The sequence below is a fragment of the Cricetulus griseus genome, chromosome 7 (assembly GCF_003668045.3).
Source record: "Cricetulus griseus strain 17A/GY chromosome 7, alternate assembly CriGri-PICRH-1.0, whole genome shotgun sequence".
Classification (NCBI taxonomy): domain Eukaryota; kingdom Metazoa; phylum Chordata; class Mammalia; order Rodentia; family Cricetidae; genus Cricetulus; species Cricetulus griseus.
The window spans coordinates 57,909,968-57,930,859 of record NC_048600.1 but is presented as its reverse complement, the minus strand read 5'-3'; the positions used below and the strand labels follow the sequence as shown (position 1 = coordinate 57,930,859).

Genomic DNA, 20,892 nt, shown 5'->3' with positions numbered 1-20,892 from the left:
ATCTAAGCAACCTTAAATGCCCTCCCCTGATAAGAGATTGATGACTGACTTATATGCCATCCTATAGCCCTCATCCAGCTGCTGGTGTAAGTAGAAGCAGACACCCACAGCTAATCACTGAACTGAACTGGAATCCAGCTGCAGAGAAGGAGGAGTAATGAGCAAAGGGGTCCAGACAAGGCTGGTGAAACCCACAGAAACACCTGACTTGAACAACTGGAAAGTTCTTGGTCCCCAGACTAATAGCTGGGTAACCAGCATAGGACTGATCCAGACCCCAGGAACGTGGGTGTCAGTGAGGAGACCTCAGAAATCCATGGGACCTCCTCTAGTAGATCAGTACTTATCCCTAGTATAGGTGCATACTTTGGGAGACCATTCCACATAGAGGGATACTCCCTGAGCCAAGATAAACGGGGGTGGGCCTAGGACCTATACCAAAGGATATGACAGATCTGGAAGACCCCCTATCGAAGATCTCACCCTCCCTGGGGAGCAGAAAGGTTATGTGATAGGTAGGGTTTTAGTTGTGGGGGGATGGTAGGGGAGGAGGGTAGGGAGAGGGAACTGGGATTGACATGTAAAATAATCTTGTTTCTAATTCAAATAAAAAATGGAAAAAAATTAGGAGAAGAGCATTCCATCCAGTGCATAGAATTAAAGAAGGGAGAAGATATGATAATGTATGCTTCCTACTGTTCTGTTCTTGGATAAAACAAAAAGGAAATAATAAAGCCAATAATTTTCTTACCATGGGCATCTATGGGTCCCTTTTCCTGCATGGTTGTGAGGAGCTCTTGTCCTCAATAAATTTTCTTGACTTATCCTAGCTCATGTCCCATTTTGTGCACTGAGACAATGCCAGAGCAGAAACACAGCTTTGCACTCATCCCTAAATTAGAGATGTAGTGACCCAGAACACAGACTCACAGCATCCCTTCTTTGTCATGGTTTTGCAAAATCCAGATAACAGCACAGAAAATGGTCTCAGTATTAAGGTTAGAAGAAAAACCCAGCCATGTACAATTGATATACACCATGACTGCAAAAAGTGTTTTACACACACAGAGGTGTGTTGTGGCAGAAATTAAAATTTCAATAGAAATTGACTGAAAATCTCATTTTTCTAATAGCATAATAGCACTTTCAGGCCCATTTATTGCTTCCACTTGGAGATGGCTGTGGCTCCATATGGAATTTCATTTCTTTAATTTGAGAAAAGATTTATTTTATTTTCATTTATGTGTGCATGTCTCTGCTGGTACCTACAGAAGTTAGGTGCCCAGAGATATCAGGTCCCCTGAATCTGGAGGTACAGGTGGCTTGTTGTATGTGCTGGGAACAGAACTCTGGTCCTCTCTATGAACAGTAAGCACTCTTAACTGCTTAGTTATCTAAGCTTTGATTTAACCTCTACTTTTAGTTCCTCAAGTAGAAGTTTTAAGGAAGTATCTGACTCAGGATCATTTTGAAGATTTTAGTAACATAATATGTAAGAGCTAAACTAGATGTTTGTAGTAATAGCTATTATGTTATTAAAAGAAATCTGAAACTCCTGTGTAAATGGTGAATGATTGCCATAGCAAAGGGGATAGGGCTGTCTATCATATCGCCGCTTATCTATCGTGTGCAGTGTGTGTGTGTGTGTGTGTGTGCGTGCACGTGCTAACTCAGTTCTACAGACTACCTTTGGACCATGAAAAGTAACAGTTCATCCTGTGGAATTTTCTACAATTTGGGATGATGGGTTTCTGAGTACATGTAGAGGAAGAAATAGAGCAGTAATTAGAAGGCTCAGGCTTTGGCCTTGACCTCAAGGAATTGCTGTGCAAGTTGGAAAAATGAATTCAGAGTCTTCATTTGCTAAGTGGCTATTTAGCATATTTGAAGAAATCAAATATGAAAAGACAAAAGGCAGACCAAACATGAACTCTCACATTGGCACCATGGAACAAACCTAAGGGGAGGAAGCAGCTTGGCAATTTGGATGTAGACAGTCTTCACTTCCCAGCTCTTTAAAATTCCTCTTTAATTACTACTAAAATATTTTCTTTCACCTTTCTTCAAGTACACAAAGCCTTAAAGGTTTATATTTTGTCTTTCTAGTTTATGGGAGTATGGCCATAACAAATATTTCTTGTTTCTTTTAGCTGTATAATTGGAAAGTGTGCATAATAAGGAGGCTGCTGGCCATCAGCTGTGGTATCGACAAATGGAGAGGAGAGGGCCTCTGAGGACTGTAGCAGCCTATGTGGTAAGGATTCCTTAACTCAAGCCAATTATTGCCATGAGAAAACCCTGAATTAATATGGGGAATTTCCCAGTTCTATTTTCAAACAGGAGAAACTAATATTTAAGATAAGAACTCTCAATTTCCAAATGCTGAACATTTTCAACTAATAAGAATTATGTATGCTCGCTCACAGAGCACTGTGAAGGTTCCACATGGGACCAAGAGAGGCCATTTTGAGAGCTCTTCAGGCTTTAAATATCTTTTAAAAAATAATTACAGGGTCTCATGTAGCCCAGGCTGACCTCAGACTCACAATGTAGCAGGTGCGGGGATTATAGGTGCCTAGCATCCTCCTTTGTTTGTACAGGTCTCCTTCAACCACAGGAAAGCTCTCCTTCAACCAAAAAACACCCCCAAACCCCAGCTAATCAGGGTTTATAGAGGTTCTGTTATATCATAGAACCTTCTCTGTTTTCTTCTTGGCATAATTCTGTTGTGATTCAACGAATAAAGGCAGGACTTACTATTGAGCTGCTGAAGGCCACTGGAGGCTGTGAGGTCTCCCAGCGTCCCACAGACCTTTGTCGAAAGTGGCTCTGGATGGGGACCCGGGCACTCTGGGACCTTTTCAGAGGCTGGGCACCTCCTTGGCTTCTCATTGTTGCTGAGTTCTGGGCCCATCTAGGTGGGAAGGACAGACATTGGTATTGGGTCCACTCCTCACCATCTGAGTCGAGCTCCTTTGGCATCTCCAATCTCTTGGCTGCAAGAAAGGAATCTTGTCACATCTTGGCTGAGCTGTGGTTGAGAGAGGTGCTAGACTTCAGGGGTTAGGGTAGAGCACAGGAAAGGTCTATGGACAACTGAAGCTGGGTTACTAAGACTGGAGAAAGTTATATGACCTTGTGCTTTGATTTAACCTCTACTTTTAGTTCCTCAAGTAGAAGTTTTAAGGAAGTATCTGACTCAGGATCATTTTGAAAATTTTAGTAACATAATATGTAAGAGCTAAAGTAGATGCTTGTAGTAATAGCTATTATGTTATTAAAAGAAATACGAAGCTCCTGTGTAAATGGTGAATGATTGCCATAGCAAAGGGGATAGGGCTGTCTATAATATCTCCTCCTCTCTATTGTGTACTCTCTCTCTCTCTCTCTCTCTCTCTCTCTCTCTCTCTCTCTCTCTCTCTCTCTCTGTGTGCTAACTCAGTTCTACAGGCTACCTTCGGACCATGAAAAGTAATAGTCCAGGCATCATATATTCTAAATCAAAACACTGACTTGGTGAAATTGAAGACAGTCGTTAAAATGGAAGGCATTCTCTGAATGTGTCAAATTTGATCCTGTGCCTAGATTAGAGCCATTCTGACACACTAGGTAACAGGATAAATTCCTAAGCCTTCCATATTGATGTAAATATATTGTGCTGTATGGAGGTGTGATACAGCCTGCCAAAATGCTACAGAAGCTCTGTGGGGAATAAGGATAGTGTCCTTGTCCTCCTGTCCTCTTAAGAGGGGTGAGATGCTTATTCTTGTCATCCTGGGAGGGCAGGGTGCTTCTGGGTTCTCATACCGTTTTCTTGGTGACAATATTCACTGCCCACAATGGTACAACGCCGGAACACCATCTTGTTTTCTGTCAGGGTCCCTGTCTTGTCAGAGAAGATGTACTGGATCTGGCCCAGGTCCTCTGTAATGTTGAGGGCTCGACATTGAATGGACAAATCGGTTTCTTCATCATATAGGTCAAGGTCATTATGAAGGAGGTACACTTGCCCAAGCTTCACCAGCTCAATGGACACATACAAGGAGATCGGGATTAACACCTGAGGGGAGATGGATTCACACTGTGTCAGAAACCAGCTTGATCCCTGCTCCCAGACCCTCACTAGTGGATAGCAAAGGCATTTGATCCAAAGGTGAGGACAGCTCACAGCATGACTTTTCCTGAGAAATTAAAAGTTAGTGACTTGAGGTCTCCCTTGGAATTCCTGGGGGAGGGGGTATGGAGTGGAGATATGCCTCTTTGGCAGTGTCTGGGGTTGGGGGAGACAGTTATCACTGGCTGTTTACTGACAGCATGTTGGAGTACAGGAGTTTTAGCACCCCTCCTGAGAGACCCCTGAGCCATCAGATCTCTGACATGGATGGTCACAGGCACCTTTGCAGGTGCTCAGGCCTTTTGCTGATTATGTTCAATAGTCCAATGCCAGATATTTACCTTGCTCTTGTTCTTTGTTGACATTGTTCCAAGTCGTGGAAATGGGGGTTATTAGAACAAAACTGACCTTCAACAGCTCATATTCTAGTGACAATGTATACACAAGTCAATATATATGATGTGCTTGTCTCATGAAATAGATAAAAGGACATCAGAGAGGACAAAGTCATAGACTTGGTGGACTTTCATATACATGCCCTTTAAGCAAAGATTGAAGAGATGAGGATGTGAGGATCACATTGGGAGGGGAATTCTGGGCAGTGGGAGGGGTTTGGGTGTTCAGGAGGTGATAGCAAGCAGGCATGATACAGGAAGAATGGAGGAGGGGAGCTGTAGGATATGAGCTGGGTTCAAGGTCCAGATCGTTTAAAGCCGTGTTGGCTTCCATAAAGGTGTTGGATTTTATTTCGAGAAGCCATGAATTACCAGCAGACTCTGTGCAGAGAAGAGGCGTGTTTTCACTTCCCTTTAAGTAGGATCAAACTGCTATAATGAATGGAAGGTTAAAAATGGTTCATGAGTAAGGAACAGAGTTCTAAAAGACATTCACTGTAGGGGAGATGGCACCAAATGAAACTGTAGCTTATCATTTTTCAACTGTGTTTCTTCATAGAGCCCAAATATTTAAAGAATAACATCTCTTAATCTCTTACTACAGTTTATATGTCTTCACTATGTTTTTCTCATCCACTTTGTTCTTCTTCATCTCTATCAAATGCTAGAACACTAACCTATGAATTTTCTCTATTTCTCACACTTGGGGCTGGAGAGTCCTTGGTAGCTCTCTGTGCTATTTACTATCCCTTTGGTCTTGGGTTTTAGGGCTTTTCTTGTTTTATGTCTGGCAAAGGGACATATACATGGGTGACTGTTGCAGTCTTACTCTTAACCTTTTCCTACAGCTATCTGAGGGGTTGTCCTGACATTACCAACATGAATACTTGGTAAATGCTCCAGAAAGCAGTAACTATCTTCCCATCTTATACTTATTATGCTTTTCTGGGGCTATCACTTTTGTTATTTTCCAAAGCTGTAGAAGTAAGAGAGCTTACCTGGAGTAGGATGATCATCGTGAGAAACATATAGAAACCTCCAAGGGCAAGGGGAAGGAAGTTCCCATCAGCATCTGGTACGTCAAAGGGAGGATGCTCTTGAAAGGTCCCATTCCAGACACTGTGGCCTGAGGAAAAGCAAAACTAGGTATGAGACTAAGTCTTTACTTTGTCCTAAGTTGGCCAGGTACCCACGGTCTGTTCCTTGACATGGATGATTATATGAAGATCCATTCTTATTCCCCATGACAGAAAGCTCTCTCTTCCCTCTCTTTTCCTTTTGCATGGTAGCAATCCTTCATGTTCCCGGCCCTTCACTATTCAATCCCTTGATGGAATGATGGATACTAAATCTGTTTTTATTGGAGAGATTAATATGAAGATTACCTATATTTTGATGAAGTCTTATCACATAGAGGCTGGGAAGAAAATGGAACATATGCTTTTCAATTTTATTTGTAAGAAGTGGGTGGTTGGGAAATCTTGACACATCTGTCTTCCAGTTTTCTTTCCTACTCATCCCTACGTCTATTTATCTACCTTCCCTCTTATATTCAATAATTATTAGTTATTGAATCAGTCTTGGCTTTTGTTCTTGAGTAATTCCCACTAAGCAAAGGACTCTGACCTGAAAGGACCCTGATGGGATGTGCACTAGAGCATGGGATGCTATGGGAGTCCACAGAACTCACACCAATATACACGGAACTCTGTTTCCTTATTTGCTAAAGGGGTGACAAAATCCATTATTACAGGATTATGCAAGATGAACTGTATGTAGCACCTGCTTCAGATCTGTCTGAATGTGAATGTCCTTGTTTGTTAATTAGTAATAGCTATCCCATAGGGTTATTTTGAAACTAGAAAAACCCATTGTGTAGAATTCTGTGTGGACTATTTTTCTGTCAGCTTTAATACAAGGAAGAGGGAAACTCAACCCCTACCAGATTGACCTGAGGACAAAATTGTTGTCCATTTTCTTGATTGATGTGGGAGGGGCAAGCTTACTGAGGTGATGCCACCCCTGGGCAGGTAGTCCTGGATGCTACAAGAAAATAGGTGAGCAAACCATGAGGAAGAAGCCAGCAAGCAGCACCCCTGCATAACTTCTGCTTCAGTTCCTGCCTCTAGATTTCTGCCCTGACTTCCTTCAATAATGGAATGTGTTGTGGAGTAAATCCTAACTAAAACACACGCTCTTTCAGCTTCAGGGCAGGAACTGTAGAGAATAAGAGCCATAAGGTGTCATCCTACCCAAAGGTCTCCTCCTATGAGGCTGGGTCAAATTCTTCACAGTCACTTCAGAGGAACAGAACATTACAGACATGGTGTAATTGAATGGTGATAGTATAGAGCAGAAGACATGCACAGAGAAGGGGCCCTGTGGTCAGATGAGAAAGCAGAGAAGCTACACGGAGAACCAGAAGTCTCGGGGGTCCTGCAGCATGGGCGTGTGTGCATGCGTGTGTGTGTGTGTGTGTGTGTGTGTGTGTGTGTGTGTGTGTGTGTGTGTGTGTGTGTGTGTGTGTACAGGAGGGCATGATGGGCACAGCAAGAAAACACACCTTGTTATAAAACCAGAGGGAGCATTTGGTAAGGATACCTGGACTCACACTTGTCATGGGACTTTCTCCTCTTCAAAGGCTCTGTTCTAATGAGGGACCAAAGAGTCCTGTTTCATAAAGTTGCTATTTGCTATAGAGCATTTGCCTGCCTTCTTCATCGATATTCTTCCTTCATCATTTTTGAGAACTTGTAAAGCCAATCCTGGGGCCTTATCTATGTGTGGACATGTAATCATTAACTTCTTCTTCTTCTTCTTCTTCTTCTTCTTCTTCTTCTTCTTCTTCTTCTTCTTCTTCTTCTTCTTCTTCTTTTTTTTTTTTTTTTGCCTGGCGACATAGTGATCTGAAATAAACTTCCAATTCTGGAATGCCTGAAAAAAAATCTACTCAACATGGAGGCATAGTTCCTGTAGCCATGTGGGTAGGGGTGGGGGTGGCTGTGTCTTTGCTGTGTTTTCCTCTAGTTTCCTGCGCTGCCTCTCCAGCTTTGAGCCATCCACTCATGCACAGTTGGTAGACTCATCTTCAAGGTACGTTAAATATACACACCTTGAGCCAAGTCTCAATGTCTTGACCTCACAGATATACTGGATCTTTCCCATTGCCTTTTAGACATCATCTATTTAAATATAGCAATGGTTATTAAGTTCAGAATAAGGCCGATAGCAAACATCATTGCTGCTTTTTGGGTCAAGGTCACTGGGGATATCTGGGCTTGTGAGTTTTTTCTTCTTGATCATCCCTGATTCTCTATGGGGCCTCCTTAAGCATTCTCTGAGACATCCATAGGTTAAAGATGATGGCAAGAATGGGTAAGAGCCCCATGGAGAACCCTTTCTTGTCTTCACTCTGAAGATTAACTTAAGTGCTTCTAGCTCACTCTTTTTCTAACTGCTACTGTTTACAGTCATTCTCCTTCTCATCTTTGTACCCTCCTGTGCAGCCCATGTTGCTAAGAACATTCTTTCTCTCTGCAGATTTCCCTGCTTCATTGTGCTCCTGAGCTTGTGTCTGTTACCTATCTCCTCCAGGAAATGTCCACCTCAATCAGCTAGAGCAGATACCTCTCCAGGAAAGACCCCCCCTCACTGGTGTTTCCACAGCGTCCATGGGAGGTGAAATAACACATCACCCCTAATAAGATAACACCCCTAACATTCTCATCAGTGGCTTCTGGGAAGAGGATGATTTATGAGGCTAAGAGGGATTAACTCATGAAATTTGAAATGTGGAGTATCCTGGATTCTTCTAGTGGGTTCAAGGATGTAATTACAAATGTGTTTATAAAAGGAGGTACCACAGACAAGACTGGAGAGATATGAGCAGAGAATGGAAGATGCCTCTAGTACAATGAACAGGAAGCTACGGAAACTGACAAAGAGGACTGATTCCTCCCTCAGTCTCATCAGAAGGAAGCAGATCTGCTGAAATCATGATCTTAACTCAGTCAAATTGAACTTCTGATACTTAGAAAAAGATGTAGAAGCACAGTGAATTTGTGCTGTTTTGAACCCCTCAGTGTTACTTAGTTTCACAGCAACAACAGGCAAATAATGCAGTAGCCATTGGGCAGTCCCCCATTGAGTAGGGCAGAATAAGCCAGTGCTTATTCTGTTGTTTCATGCCCCCCCCAGTGGGGGAGAGATTGTAGGCTCTCCAAGGAACAGTCCTGTGAGTCACTTCTCTCCATGTTCAGAGAACACCTGTGTTCCATGAGACTTTTTTCAACCCATCAGTGATCGACAGTATTGCTAATATTTAAGAACATATACACCATCAGGAAATTTTCATCAGTATCCCATTAAAGTAGGAAGTTAAAGTTCAGAATTATAGAGATGTGCTAAAAGGAATGGATTTCTGTGTTGCTTTTTTTTTTGTTTTTTGTTTTTTTTTTTTGCAGAAAATCCCTTACCTACAGCTCCAATGAGACACATGAGGAAGAGGAGGCCGATACAGAAGAAGATATCTGTGTTGATGCGCCGCTCAATTTTGCTGCGTTTATATCGGGGTCCACTATTGTTCAGCATAGCCTTTGTCTCATGGCCTTTGAGAGAAAATTGGGAATTTAGATGGAAGAAATGCATGTGCAAAGGTCCTGCTGAAAGACTGAGCTTGGGGTCAACAGTTCCCATGTTTGTTTCTTTGGGTCTAACGTGTTGACATTTCACGAGGAAGAGCAGTAGAGCCGAAATCTGTCACCCTAGTCAATATTCATCTGCTACACTTCCATATAAAATCTTGTTCAAAGGAAAAAATGCCAATTCTGGAAGACGATCAATTTTTCTAGTTATTTCTTTTCTACCTGGTGAAAATGGAGAGGCAACATAGAAGACACTTGTCCAATATGAAAGAATAAATCACAAGGGAAGCTAGGAGCCTTCCTTCCACCAAGCCATAATGCCCAGGGAACTTCAAGTAAGGTGTTGAGAAACACTTGGCCCTCAGACTGTGTCTTCTTAGGAGTTGCTGGATTTTGATTACTGTGCCTACTCAGAAGTCAAAGTGAAAAATGCCAGTTTTTTTTTTTTTCTGTGTAAAATTAAAGAAAACCAGTCCACCAGCTCCAGAAGCAAATGGCTTCACTGCTACTGACTTAGCTGCCTTGAGGATTTCAAATATCAACAACAGTGGGAGTGAATGAGTACAGATTTTGAGTCCTTCTCACTACCTGGTGGGATGCACGGCATTGACTCAGCATCCATTATGTCTCCTATGTGCTGAGTGCACCTGTGGCTCCCAGCCTCTATGTGCTTAGCTGAGAAATGGGAAGTTGCATGGCTCTGCCCCTGGGAGCCCCTGGGAGCCCCTTGGTGTTTCTGTTGTCTGAAGATGAACTTAGAAGAGAGGTTGGAGAGGGGAGCATTAAGGCAAGTTGGAAAAAAGAAACTGCACAGAGACAATGACCTGCGTAGATGACAATGCCTGCTGCCACCTCGGTGTTTCGGATGGTGCAGCCTCGGAGTAGAAGACTCTCGCTGCCAAAGCCAGTCCTGGTCTGGTCAGGGTGTTCCCTGGGAAGAAGGAGGGAAAGTCAGGCGATGTTCTGCTGGTCTCTTTATGTGGTTTCTGGTCTGTGTAACAGAGCTAGAAGCCATGAGTGGAAGCAATCCATTTTCCCCTTTTCCCAATTTTAAGGGCTATTGCTATTCTTGGGGAATCCTATCTTTATGTCCAGATTAATCTCTTCATTGCTCCCAGGAGGCCTGGGTGAGTCTGGACCATCAGAAGGGAATTGTTCCTTCTGAGGAATTCCTCATTTACCCACACTAAAGGCTGACCTCTGCTGAAAATAAAATCCTAGATTTCAATTCTCACCTTAAATTGGTTTAGGGAATAGGCTTCTGGACCTTCAAGGTCTGGTGCTGTGTCTTCTTTGGACAGTGCTCACATTCCTCACCTAGGTGCTGGGGAATAGAGCAACTGAGCATCCTGGTCCATAGAAGATGCTAGAGCCTCCTGCTTTTTATATCATGAGGTGGATGTAGGAAGTAAAATAAACCAAGAAGGGGTGGGTTACAGCTATCTCACACCTGTGCTACTTCACTCTAAGAGTCTCTCTCCCCATACATTCCCTCCGTTGCTCAGTCTCTCATCAAGCATGGAGGCCTCTGAGAAGGGAACAGTGGCCCTTTGTCTAACTACAGATGTGTCTTTCTTTCTTGAACCTCAGGAGGTATTTCAGCTTTCCATGTCATGCTAGAGACATCTGAGCCAGGATGACTCCATCTGTCTGTTATCTCCAGTGTGGCATTCTGACCTGATTCCTTTTCCCTGGGATTGCAGCAGGTTTAACTCTAATATTATAAAGCCATTGGGAGAACGTGAAAGCAGCCATCTTAACACTGAATTTCTTCTCCCTGTGGTTCATCATTGCTTCCTTTTCCTATGTCCAGGCATGATTTTTTTCTATGTGTTAATTAAGCTGAAGGGAATTTATAAGCCAGGTCATGCTATCATATCCACTTTATAGGAAGGACAATGGAGGCAAATTCAAAGATCTGGTAAGTGGCAGAATATGTCTTTGATTAATTATCTTGCTCTTCCATGCTTTGCTCATACTCAACATGCTTATTGATTTTTTTATTTATTGGTATAATTTTTTCATACAATATATTTTGATTAATTCTTTCCCCTTCTCAAACTGCTCCCAGAACCTCGCCCCTCCCCTCCACCCAGCTCCATCTTTCTCTCTCTTTCAAAGAAAAACAATCCCCCAAATCCCAAAGACAAAAAAATATCGCAAACCCAAACCAAAACAAATCAAAACAATAAGAACACAAAAACCAAGGACTTCATTTTGTCTTGGCCAGCTACTCCTGAGCATGGGACCCGCCCTGAAGTGTAGTTGATACACTCAGTACCATTTTGCTGAAGAAAGCTGGTTTTAACTTCTCCTAGTAGGTATCAATTACAAACAGCTTCTTGTTTGTGGGTGGGGCTTTGTTTCTATATCACCTTCTCCATTCTGGGATTTTTGTCTGCTTTGAACTTGATGTAGGTCTTGTGCATGCTGTCCCTATCTCTGTGAATCTATGAGTGCATCAGTTTCACTGTATCTGGAAGATGCTTTCTCCAGATTATCCCTACACTTGGCTATTATAATCCTTCTGACTTTCTTCCACATAGATCCCTGAGCCTTGAGGGGAAAGTTTGATAAAGACATCTCATTCAAGACTGAGTGCTTCAAAGTTTCTCTCTGCACATTGTATATTTGTATGTCTCTGTGTTAATTACCACGTATGTCAAGGAGAAAATTGTCTGATGAACAATGCTTTGATCTCCTGTTGGATGTGCAATCGATAAAGATGGTCTTTTTTGATACAGAATCTTACCATGTGGTTCAAACTGGCCTTGAACTTATTATCATCCTTCCTTAACCTCGCATGTACTGAGATTATAGGCATGTGCCACCATGTCCAACTACAGGATCCATTTAAATGCTAACAATTCCTTCTTCTGCTTATAAACAATGTTCACTTATATAATTATATTTTATTCTTCATGGCTTTGAAAAGTTAGCAGGGTCATTTTTCAAAAGCTAAAGCTTACAGAGGCTGGGATTTTGTTTCCAAGGCCACAAGCATTGTATACTAGACATCTTAGGATTCTGAATCACAGGTGAGAGACTGCTAGTGGCTTTTATGATAGTCTGAAGTAATAGAACAGGGGGAGAGTCAGCTTCTTCTCTCACCCATAGTGCCCATTTTTGGACAGGTGGGAAAAAAGGCTTAGGCATCTTATGGCTGCTGTTCTATTGAATGCTCTTTGTAGACAGAGATGTTTATGGTCAACATGCAGTATTTATGTTTTGGCATTAACATTTGGGCAGGACAGTTCTTTGTTGTGGGGTTTTCTTGTACATTGTAGGATGTTGGGTGGCACCCTGGACTCTGTCCATAAAAGGCTAGTGGCACAGTTTCCCAGCTGTTTTAACAAATACTACCTCCAGACATTGCTAAAAGACTCTGATTAAGGAGAAGAATATTGTCTCAGAGTGAGAACTGAGGTCCTACAGAGATTCATTTGTTTAATTAATCAATTATTTATTGAGGAAAGGTCTCATGTAGCCAAGGCTGGCCTCAAACTTGTTACGTAGCTGACTATGACTTTGTACTTCTGATCCTTCTACCTCTACCTTCCAAGTGCTAAAATTACATGTGTATACTACTTACCCCAGTTTACTTGGTTATGGGGATTGAACTCAGGATTATGCATATGCTAAGGAACGACTCTACTAATTGAACTACCCTACCAGCCCAAATGGTTTTATTTTAAATTCTCAAGCCCATTATCTTTAAGTAGACCACTAAAAAGCTGTTCCCATCTCCAATCTGTGTAATCACAGAGGATTCCTCAAATTGAGGAGACCCATAGAGGTTTTGGGGGAACACAGAATAAATAGACATTTGGTTTGTGGGTACTGGGTCTAAAAGTCTTCTCTTTGTCTGACATAGATGGAGATATAGGCCCAGATGGTAGAATCTTCTATGATCTTTGGGTTGACCATGGACTGGCCAGTTGGATTTCCCAGGCTTATCCTTGAGGTCAGGTAGTGGGGAAGACAGGTCTCTAGGAACAGTAGCCAAAAAGGAGTATTAAGATAAGTAGAGTCTGGTCCAGTGCTGTCTGAAGTCTGTGTGAGGTAGGCAGGCCTGGGCCCAGATTGACAGTGAGACAGGCTAGTTGCTAGTAAGCATGAGTTTGATGGAGAAAGAGCCATGGGGAAAACCAGGCCATGAAGCTGATTGCTTCATGGTGACTTGGAGGAAACAAATCTGCCAACTCAGGCATGAGGGAGAGACTATGTTTGCTGGAGACAATGAACAGCTTCTTCCTTGACAGAGGCACACAAAGAACTCTTCCCCAGATGACATTGGCTTCTACCTATCTCCATCAGCCTTTACTGTGTATTTGAAAAGTAAATAGTTTCAAGGCTACTGTATATATCTTTTGTATTCTTCCTTTTCCCTTCTTGTATACTTCCTCATGACACCACACATGGGCTGAGAACCTATCTGGTGAAGAAGCATCCCAGTAGCCTGGAACCCTGTTGGTAAGGAATGGGCCCAACATAGCTGAACTCTATGAAGCAGGGCAATCAAAAACACATCAGTTTTGGGGTATTTGGTACCTGCTGTGAAACTCTGGATAAATATAGACGTCTAGAGCATAACATTCCACATCTGCAACATGGAGACCATGGTCCCCACTTCCTTGGGTGGCTGTAAAGACCACATAAAATGGTATTCTGAAAAAGTGCTCTGAGAACTGCTGTATCAATGGACAAGGATAGACATTTACTTATACCTGTACTTGTGACTCTTACTTTGCAAATAGATTGGCTGTCTGATGTGGGCCAGAATTATAGTAAAATTTTGAGGTGGAACTAAAATAGAAGAATAAAAATTATTTTAACATAAACATCTATGATTAACTGAGCTTTTATTTTTGCTAACCTAAGCTCTGCATATGATAGACAATTTGATCCTTAGGGAAGAGAAGTCCGTGGCATTAGGTATTATAAATTTTACTCGGCAAAGATGGCACCTGAGGAACTAACAGATAAGTAAACCAATCTAGCTTACACAGCTTATTGTTGGGAGAACTATACCTCAAGCCCAGGTCTTTAAAACTTGAAAATCTTTAACCTCAGGATCTGGACTCTTAACTTTCTGATCATTTCAAGAAAACGTATTTCCAGCAGTAGAGGAGGTGTTTACCAGTACTCTAGGGGTCTTTGGTACTTACATATAACCCTTAAACTTGCTGAGGTGATTGTTGGGCCTTTCACATATGATGGTACTGTGGAAGTATTCTGGTTGGAATTGCAGCTCCTGCAAAACAGAGGACCTGTGAGGCAGTTGCATCAAAAGGATCTAGTTTTTATAGGAATGTGGGGAGAGTTAATCGCTGCTATGAGCATTGCAAATGAGGCTAATGTGCTTTACCACACTGTGATGCTGGCAGCATGTTAGGTTAAAATTAAGTTTTCATCGAGAAGAAGGAAGTCAATAGGAACAGAGTTAGGTGTAGATTGAAGGAATGCAAATACAGCAGAATTCAGTATCTCAAGGCTCTCCTCCCACCCGTAGGCTCACACATTCTTGCTGCCTCCCTCTTCCATGCAGTTCCTAAGCCTTGAATGGTGGGAGGCTAGTATAGATGACCCACCCATAGTTAAATACACAGTTACTATAGTTGCTTTTTTGACCAGTTATGAGTTTCTTCATTAACCATTAGCCCCTGCAAAAAGAAGCTTCCCTGACCAAAGTTGAAAGCACAGAATTCTATGATCATAGACATATTTAGAACCTTTGGGAGCAAGTGAAGTTCTTAGTGAACCTGTAATGTTGACATTACAGCCATGATGGGCACAGCCATATCAAAGAAGGTCAATGCCTCAGACATAGGGAAGGAACGAAACCTTCCTCTGATGTGAGTGTGAATGTTGATGGTATATATAGAAAATCTCCACATAGGCCTCCTTCCCATGTCTTAAAAACTGGCCCCCTACAGAGACTCCTCCTTCCAAGACTAGCTAAACCTCCCTTTTTGTTTAGCTGTATATAATAACCCTACCTCTTTTGTTTATATGTATGTAATAACTCTGCCTCCTTGTTTAACTGTTTGCAGATTGTATCACTATCTTGTTTTCTGTGTGCTTCTCATTCCCCATCCAAGAGGCCAGATAACTCCATTCCAGCTTCATTGTCTATGTGTCAGTCATTTCTTCATTTCCTTGTTATCCCTAGTCTGTGTTTTGGGACCCAAGCTGTACAAGTCCAAGTCATAGAATGCAGCTTGATAGCATGAACATTCAGAAAAAATAACTGTAGGTTCCTATCTAGGGTCTATATGATCGCCATAGTCATTGGCTTTTGACCAGGTTTATAGTACCAGACATAAAATCCCTCCCATGGAGCAGGCCATGTACGTATGCACAGCACTAATTGTGTTCAGGGGGTTATTAAAACAGTAAATAAAGATATGAAGCTGGGAGGTTGATTGATTGGGTGGAGAGCACTAGGGAGGATCAATAATCATGGTGATGTGTATGAAACTGTCAAAGAACAAAAAATATAAAAATGAGTCTGTACCAACTATGTTTCTCTGGTAGCAATGGATTTGTGTGTAGTCCAGACTTGCCCAATGATGGACAATCCAAGTCCACATCATCCAATATGGAAGCCACCAGTGAGGTGTGGCCATTGAGCATTTGAAGTATGCTGGTTTGAATTATTTTTCAAATTTAATTGAATTTAAACTAAACTTGAGTAGTTACATGTGGCTAGTGGCTACTAGATTAGGTAACGGAAAAGAAGGACTTTTCATGCTAAAGATGGTAATTCTAGCACTCAAAACGCTGAGGTAGGAGAGTCACAAATTCAATGCCAAGCTGACTATACAGCAAGATACTGTCTTTAAACAACATTCACGGCAACAATAAATAAATAAGTAAATAAAGGTGATAAGCACACTAACTAGAGACAACCACATGTTTATGTGCATATATCCAGGATTTAGTAATAATAGCCACAAACATATTCATGTATGCATATTCACATACATTTTTTTGCATTTAAAAATGAGTTAGTGGTCATGTATCTGGAATATTCTTTCAAACAGTCTGAGTATGATGTCTATGTGGAAGTTAGAGGTCAATATATTATGCCTTCCTCAATGCTCTGTCTTATTTATTGTGTTTGAGACAGGGTTTCTTACTGATTCACTGATTAAACTAGACTAACTGGTCAGCAGGCACAACATCTCTCCCTATCTCACTGTCCCTGCATTGAGATTACAGGTAGACACTGCCATGCCCAACTTTTTACATAGGTGCCGAGATTCAAAGCCAGGTCCTTGTATCCCTTTAGCAAGCATGTGCCTTATTGAACTCTCATTTCCAGCCCACCTTGAACATTTTTGAATGTCAATTTAAATATTTTGAGGAACACCAGAAAAGGCCAGTCACAAAGGTATATCCTTTTTCATTTCATTCAATACCTTTATCATTTTCATTTGTTTTGCTTTTATAAAAACTTTCCTTTTGGGAAGAATAGAGGAGAGCAAGGATAGAGATACCATCATAAAAGGAGTCATTATAAATTTAAAGAGAAATCAGGCACTAGGGAAATGTCCAGAGATTTACAAAGATGACCCCAACTAACAATCTAAGCAATAGTGGAGAGGTTACCTTAAATGCCCTTTCCCCATAATGAGATTGATGACTACCTTATATGCCATCCTAGAGCCTTCATCCAGTAGCTGATGGAAGCAGAAGCAGACACCCACAGCTAAGCACTGAGCTGAACTCCTGGAATCCAGTTGCAGAGAGGGAGGAGTGATGAGCAAAGGGGTCCAGACCAGGCAGGAGAAACCCACAGAAACAGCTGACCTGAGCAAGGGGGAGCTTATAGACCCCAGACTGATAGCTGGGAAACCAGCATAGGACTGATCCAGACCCCCTGAATGTGGGTGTCAGTTAGGAGGCCTGGGCAGTCTCTGGGGCCTCTGGTAGTAGAACAGTATTTATCCCTAGTACATGAATGGACTTTGGGAGCCCATTCCCCATAGAGGACACATGGAGGACGGACTAGGCCCTGCTCCAAATGATGTGACAGACTTTGATGATCCCCCATGGAAGGCCTTACCCTCCCTGGGGAGCAGAAAGGGGATGGGGTAGGGGTTCAATGGGGGGCAGGGGAGGAGGGGAGGGAGAGGGAACTGGGATTAACATGTAAAACAAGCTTGTTTCTAATTTAAAAAATCTCCTTTTTGAAGTCATTTCAGCAATAATATAGCAGTAGTAAAATGTAACTGGAGATTAGGGGATAATGTTGCTTTCCGACTCTAGTCCTCACTGAATAATCCTGTATTTAACTCTTGAGCCTTGGTTTCTTCATCTTTCAAGTGGAGCTAATGTTTCCTGCCCTGCCAATCTTACTGGTGCCTTAGAAGATAGACTCCATATGGAAGAGTTCATATGTGTTTCATTTGATGCAAACTGAGGGTAGCAGTGAATGAAGGCAGTGGTGGGAATGGTTCCTGGGTAGAGTTTTGAGCATATGGGTGATGAAATTTATCACTCAGAGCTGCAAATCGAAGCTGTTCAAAGGGGCGATTTGATTTGACAAAATGATAGCATTTTCTGTCTTTGTGTCCATTGTACCCATGGGGGTGCCAAGGTAAATAAACCCTCTTCTCACCTGAAATAAATTACCCATACAGGAATATCTAAAAATATGGCTCTTGCCCCTCCAGGTATTGATTCTTTCAGGAACAAGCAGTGAGTCCTGAGATGATGACAAGTCATGCTGTAATTTGTCAGCTGTTTTCTCACTCCTGATTAAGCTGTGCACTTTGGTGATGACCCACGGCACTCAGCTTGTTGCTGGGTTTCAGAGAGGAGTGGCAGCTAGGTCTGAGAGCTAGAAATACTGCAGCACCTCTGAGTCCTGTTGCCTACTGAATTACACCCTTTGGGGCTCCAGTCATGGCCATGGTGAAGTTTGAGTCCTTTGCCCCTATGCTGCGCTTGTTCATAGCAAACCTTCTGCTATATCCTTTTCCTGGTCCCTTGCTCTCGCTTCTTTTCATCACTGTCCATGGGTCCTGTCTTCATCTCCTTTAGGAGGGCTGACCTTGCTCTCTTCAACTACTTGTCTCTTTGGTTTTGTCCTATACTCTCCAAGATGGACTGCTTTTTCAAATTTTATTATTTTAAAAGTATGTGTCTGTGCTATGTACATGTGAGTGCAGGTATCCTTAGAGGCCAGAAGAGGGTGCTGTATTCCTTTGGGCAGTCAGTTGTGAACCTTCTGCTGTTGCTATGGGAACATAACTTGGGTCCTTTGTAAGAGCATAATGTGCTCTTTTGACAACTGAGATAGCCCTCAAATCCCTGCACTGTTTTCTCTAAGCATGACCATGTGACCCCTTTACCTGTAAGGACATCTGTGGTTCCTCCAGGGAAGCATCTGTGACTGTGGAAGGATGGATATAATCACTAGGCCAACCAACAACAACCAAGCTCCGCAACTTTGATTCTCTTCCCAGCTGGAGTGGGGCTCACCTCACCAACACCTAGATTATCCTAGTTCATGGGTAAAACTCATCTAACCAATTTATTTATTCTGAGTTGGTCTTTTGCCCAAGCTACTGCTTTTTGGTAAGAGTCCCACTGGCAACAGTCAAATCACTTGTCTCTGCAGGGCTTTGGGGCAGATCAGTCTCTTGCAAACTTTCTCTGTGCCACGCACATGCTACCTCAGTTCCCACAGTAACTTTAGGAGGCTTGGCCAAGTGTACAGATGAGAATAAACTGAGCATCGTCTCATGATTAGTATGCAACAGTGAGGATACCAGCTCACATTACTGGAATCCAAAACCAACTGATGCCATTGTTGGTGTTGTCACCATCATTACTTGTTTTTCTCATTCTGATGATTTCTGCAGAATTTATTCATTGCTTATTTTATATGCCAACAATCAAGTATTTTATATATGCCACTTCTTAGTGATTAATCCTGTCAGGCAGATTCCATTTACTACCTTTATTTAACGATCAAAGGAACTCAGGGAGAAGCCATGCCTTCCCTAGGTAGCTTTGTCCTTAGGATCATTGACCCTAGAAATGTCACTCTTTAAATCACAGTGTTAGCTGGATACATGGAAGAAAGATTACTATCTGAGTGCTTAGCCTTATTCCTTCTTCTGTTTTCACCCATGCAATAGATATAATGGAATGATTCATTCTCTAGTATATTGTGGAGAACCTGTAAAGTCATTTCTAGTAATATACACTGCAATGCTGCCTTTACTAAACACAATTGTACCTGAAAGTAGAGTACCCATAAAGGGTAAGGGTAGAAGTTTAGGCATTAAAAATGGCCCAGAAAATAGTCTTTGGAGGATTTTAATTTATTTTATCATTGTTTTTTGTTTTTGTTGTTTTAAAACTATCTCTTCTGTGAAGCTCACCTAATCCTGGTAGATCCTTTCACCTCAGCCAATTAGAGTTAGCTGCTCTTTTATATTCATGTCTCACAGTGCTGTGTCCATGTCACAAGTGTATGCCTAGGTCTATGCAGCTTCTGTAATCTTCCTCTGAGGGCAAATCTCTGAATGCCTTATTTCAATAGGCACGCCATGATGGTTTTAGAGGTTGAGTTCGTTGCTGGAGAGTGTTTTAAGGGAGGTGCATGGAAGTTTATTTAAATAGACCTCAGTGTAAAGATTGTCCCACACAATCAGGACAGTCCCAGGTACAATCTTCACCTTAATTTGTAGGAATAGGCCACTTCTTTTATGGGAATTCTTTGACTCATGTGCTAGTTAGGTCTTTTGTCAATGTGATACAAGGTGGAGCCATCTGGGAAGAGGGAGTCTCAATTGAGGAATCACCTCCATCACATTGGCCTGTGAGAACTTATGTGGGGCATTTTCTTGATGGATGTGGACGGACCCAGCCCACAGTGGGTGGTACCATCCATGGTCAGGTAGTCCTAGGGTGAATAAGAAAGTCAAGTTAGCAAGCCAGGAGGAGCAAGCCAGGAAGGAAGGAAGGAAGGATGGAAAAAAGAAAGGAAGGAGTAAGCAGCACTTTTCCATGGCTTCTGCTTTACTTCCTGCTTTTTCTTTCCCTAGCTTCCCTTCATGATGGATAAGCTGTACGATGAAATAAGATGCTTTTGGTTATGTTGTCCCTGCAGCAACAGAAAGCAAATCAGGATAGCTCACTCATAAAAACTGTCTTCAAAGTCAAGGTCTCACACATTTATTCTTCACCCATTCATGAATTTGCATACTTATTGTATATCAGGACATGAGTCTTGGGGAGAGGGACTCAGAAGGAGGAAGTAGCTATTGACATAAAGCAATTACTGCAGCCATAAACCAACACACAGTTCCCAGTCTTGTTAAGGTGTGTCTATGATCATAACTTTGAAAGGAAAACAAAGTGGGCCAAACGTCAGGGTGTAATGACTTCTCAGGCTGCATTACTTTTTGCTGACCTGTGTCCCAGATACAGCAAGCAGGCCACTGTCAAGGCCACCAAGGAAATTCAAGCTGAAGCAATCTGGCTGGAGTATATTCCAACCCCTACAACAAGAGAGAATGAGAAATTCCTCACATGTTCCTCTAGGTTTACTTTTCACAAAGGATTATCAAATTGTTCAATAAAACTGGTTAAACAAGTACCTGCTTTACATTTTGAAATCGTAGTGGACCAATGCATTTACTCATCTTCCCTTTCACATTCTTTGCAAAACAAGCACCTGAAGTTCCCTCATCTCTCTGCTCATATCTGATGTAAGCCA

General features: G+C 42.1%; 1 protein-coding gene across 1 annotated transcript in view; it reads right to left on the bottom strand.

The window, feature by feature from the left end:
- The window catches only part of Atp10b (ATPase phospholipid transporting 10B (putative)), a 102,530-nt gene that overhangs the window by 48,099 nt on the left and 33,539 nt on the right, over positions 1–20,892 (bottom strand). The window contains exons 4-9 of the mRNA XM_035447381.1: positions 14,321–14,406; positions 9,977–10,083; positions 8,985–9,116; positions 5,508–5,635; positions 3,808–4,060; positions 2,758–2,996 (exon numbers count right to left, since the gene is read on the bottom strand). Of these exons, the coding sequence (XP_035303272.1) occupies positions 2,758–2,996; positions 3,808–4,060; positions 5,508–5,635; positions 8,985–9,116; positions 9,977–10,083; positions 14,321–14,406 (945 nt within the window). The remainder of the gene's footprint in view (positions 1–2,757; positions 2,997–3,807; positions 4,061–5,507; positions 5,636–8,984; positions 9,117–9,976; positions 10,084–14,320; positions 14,407–20,892) is intronic.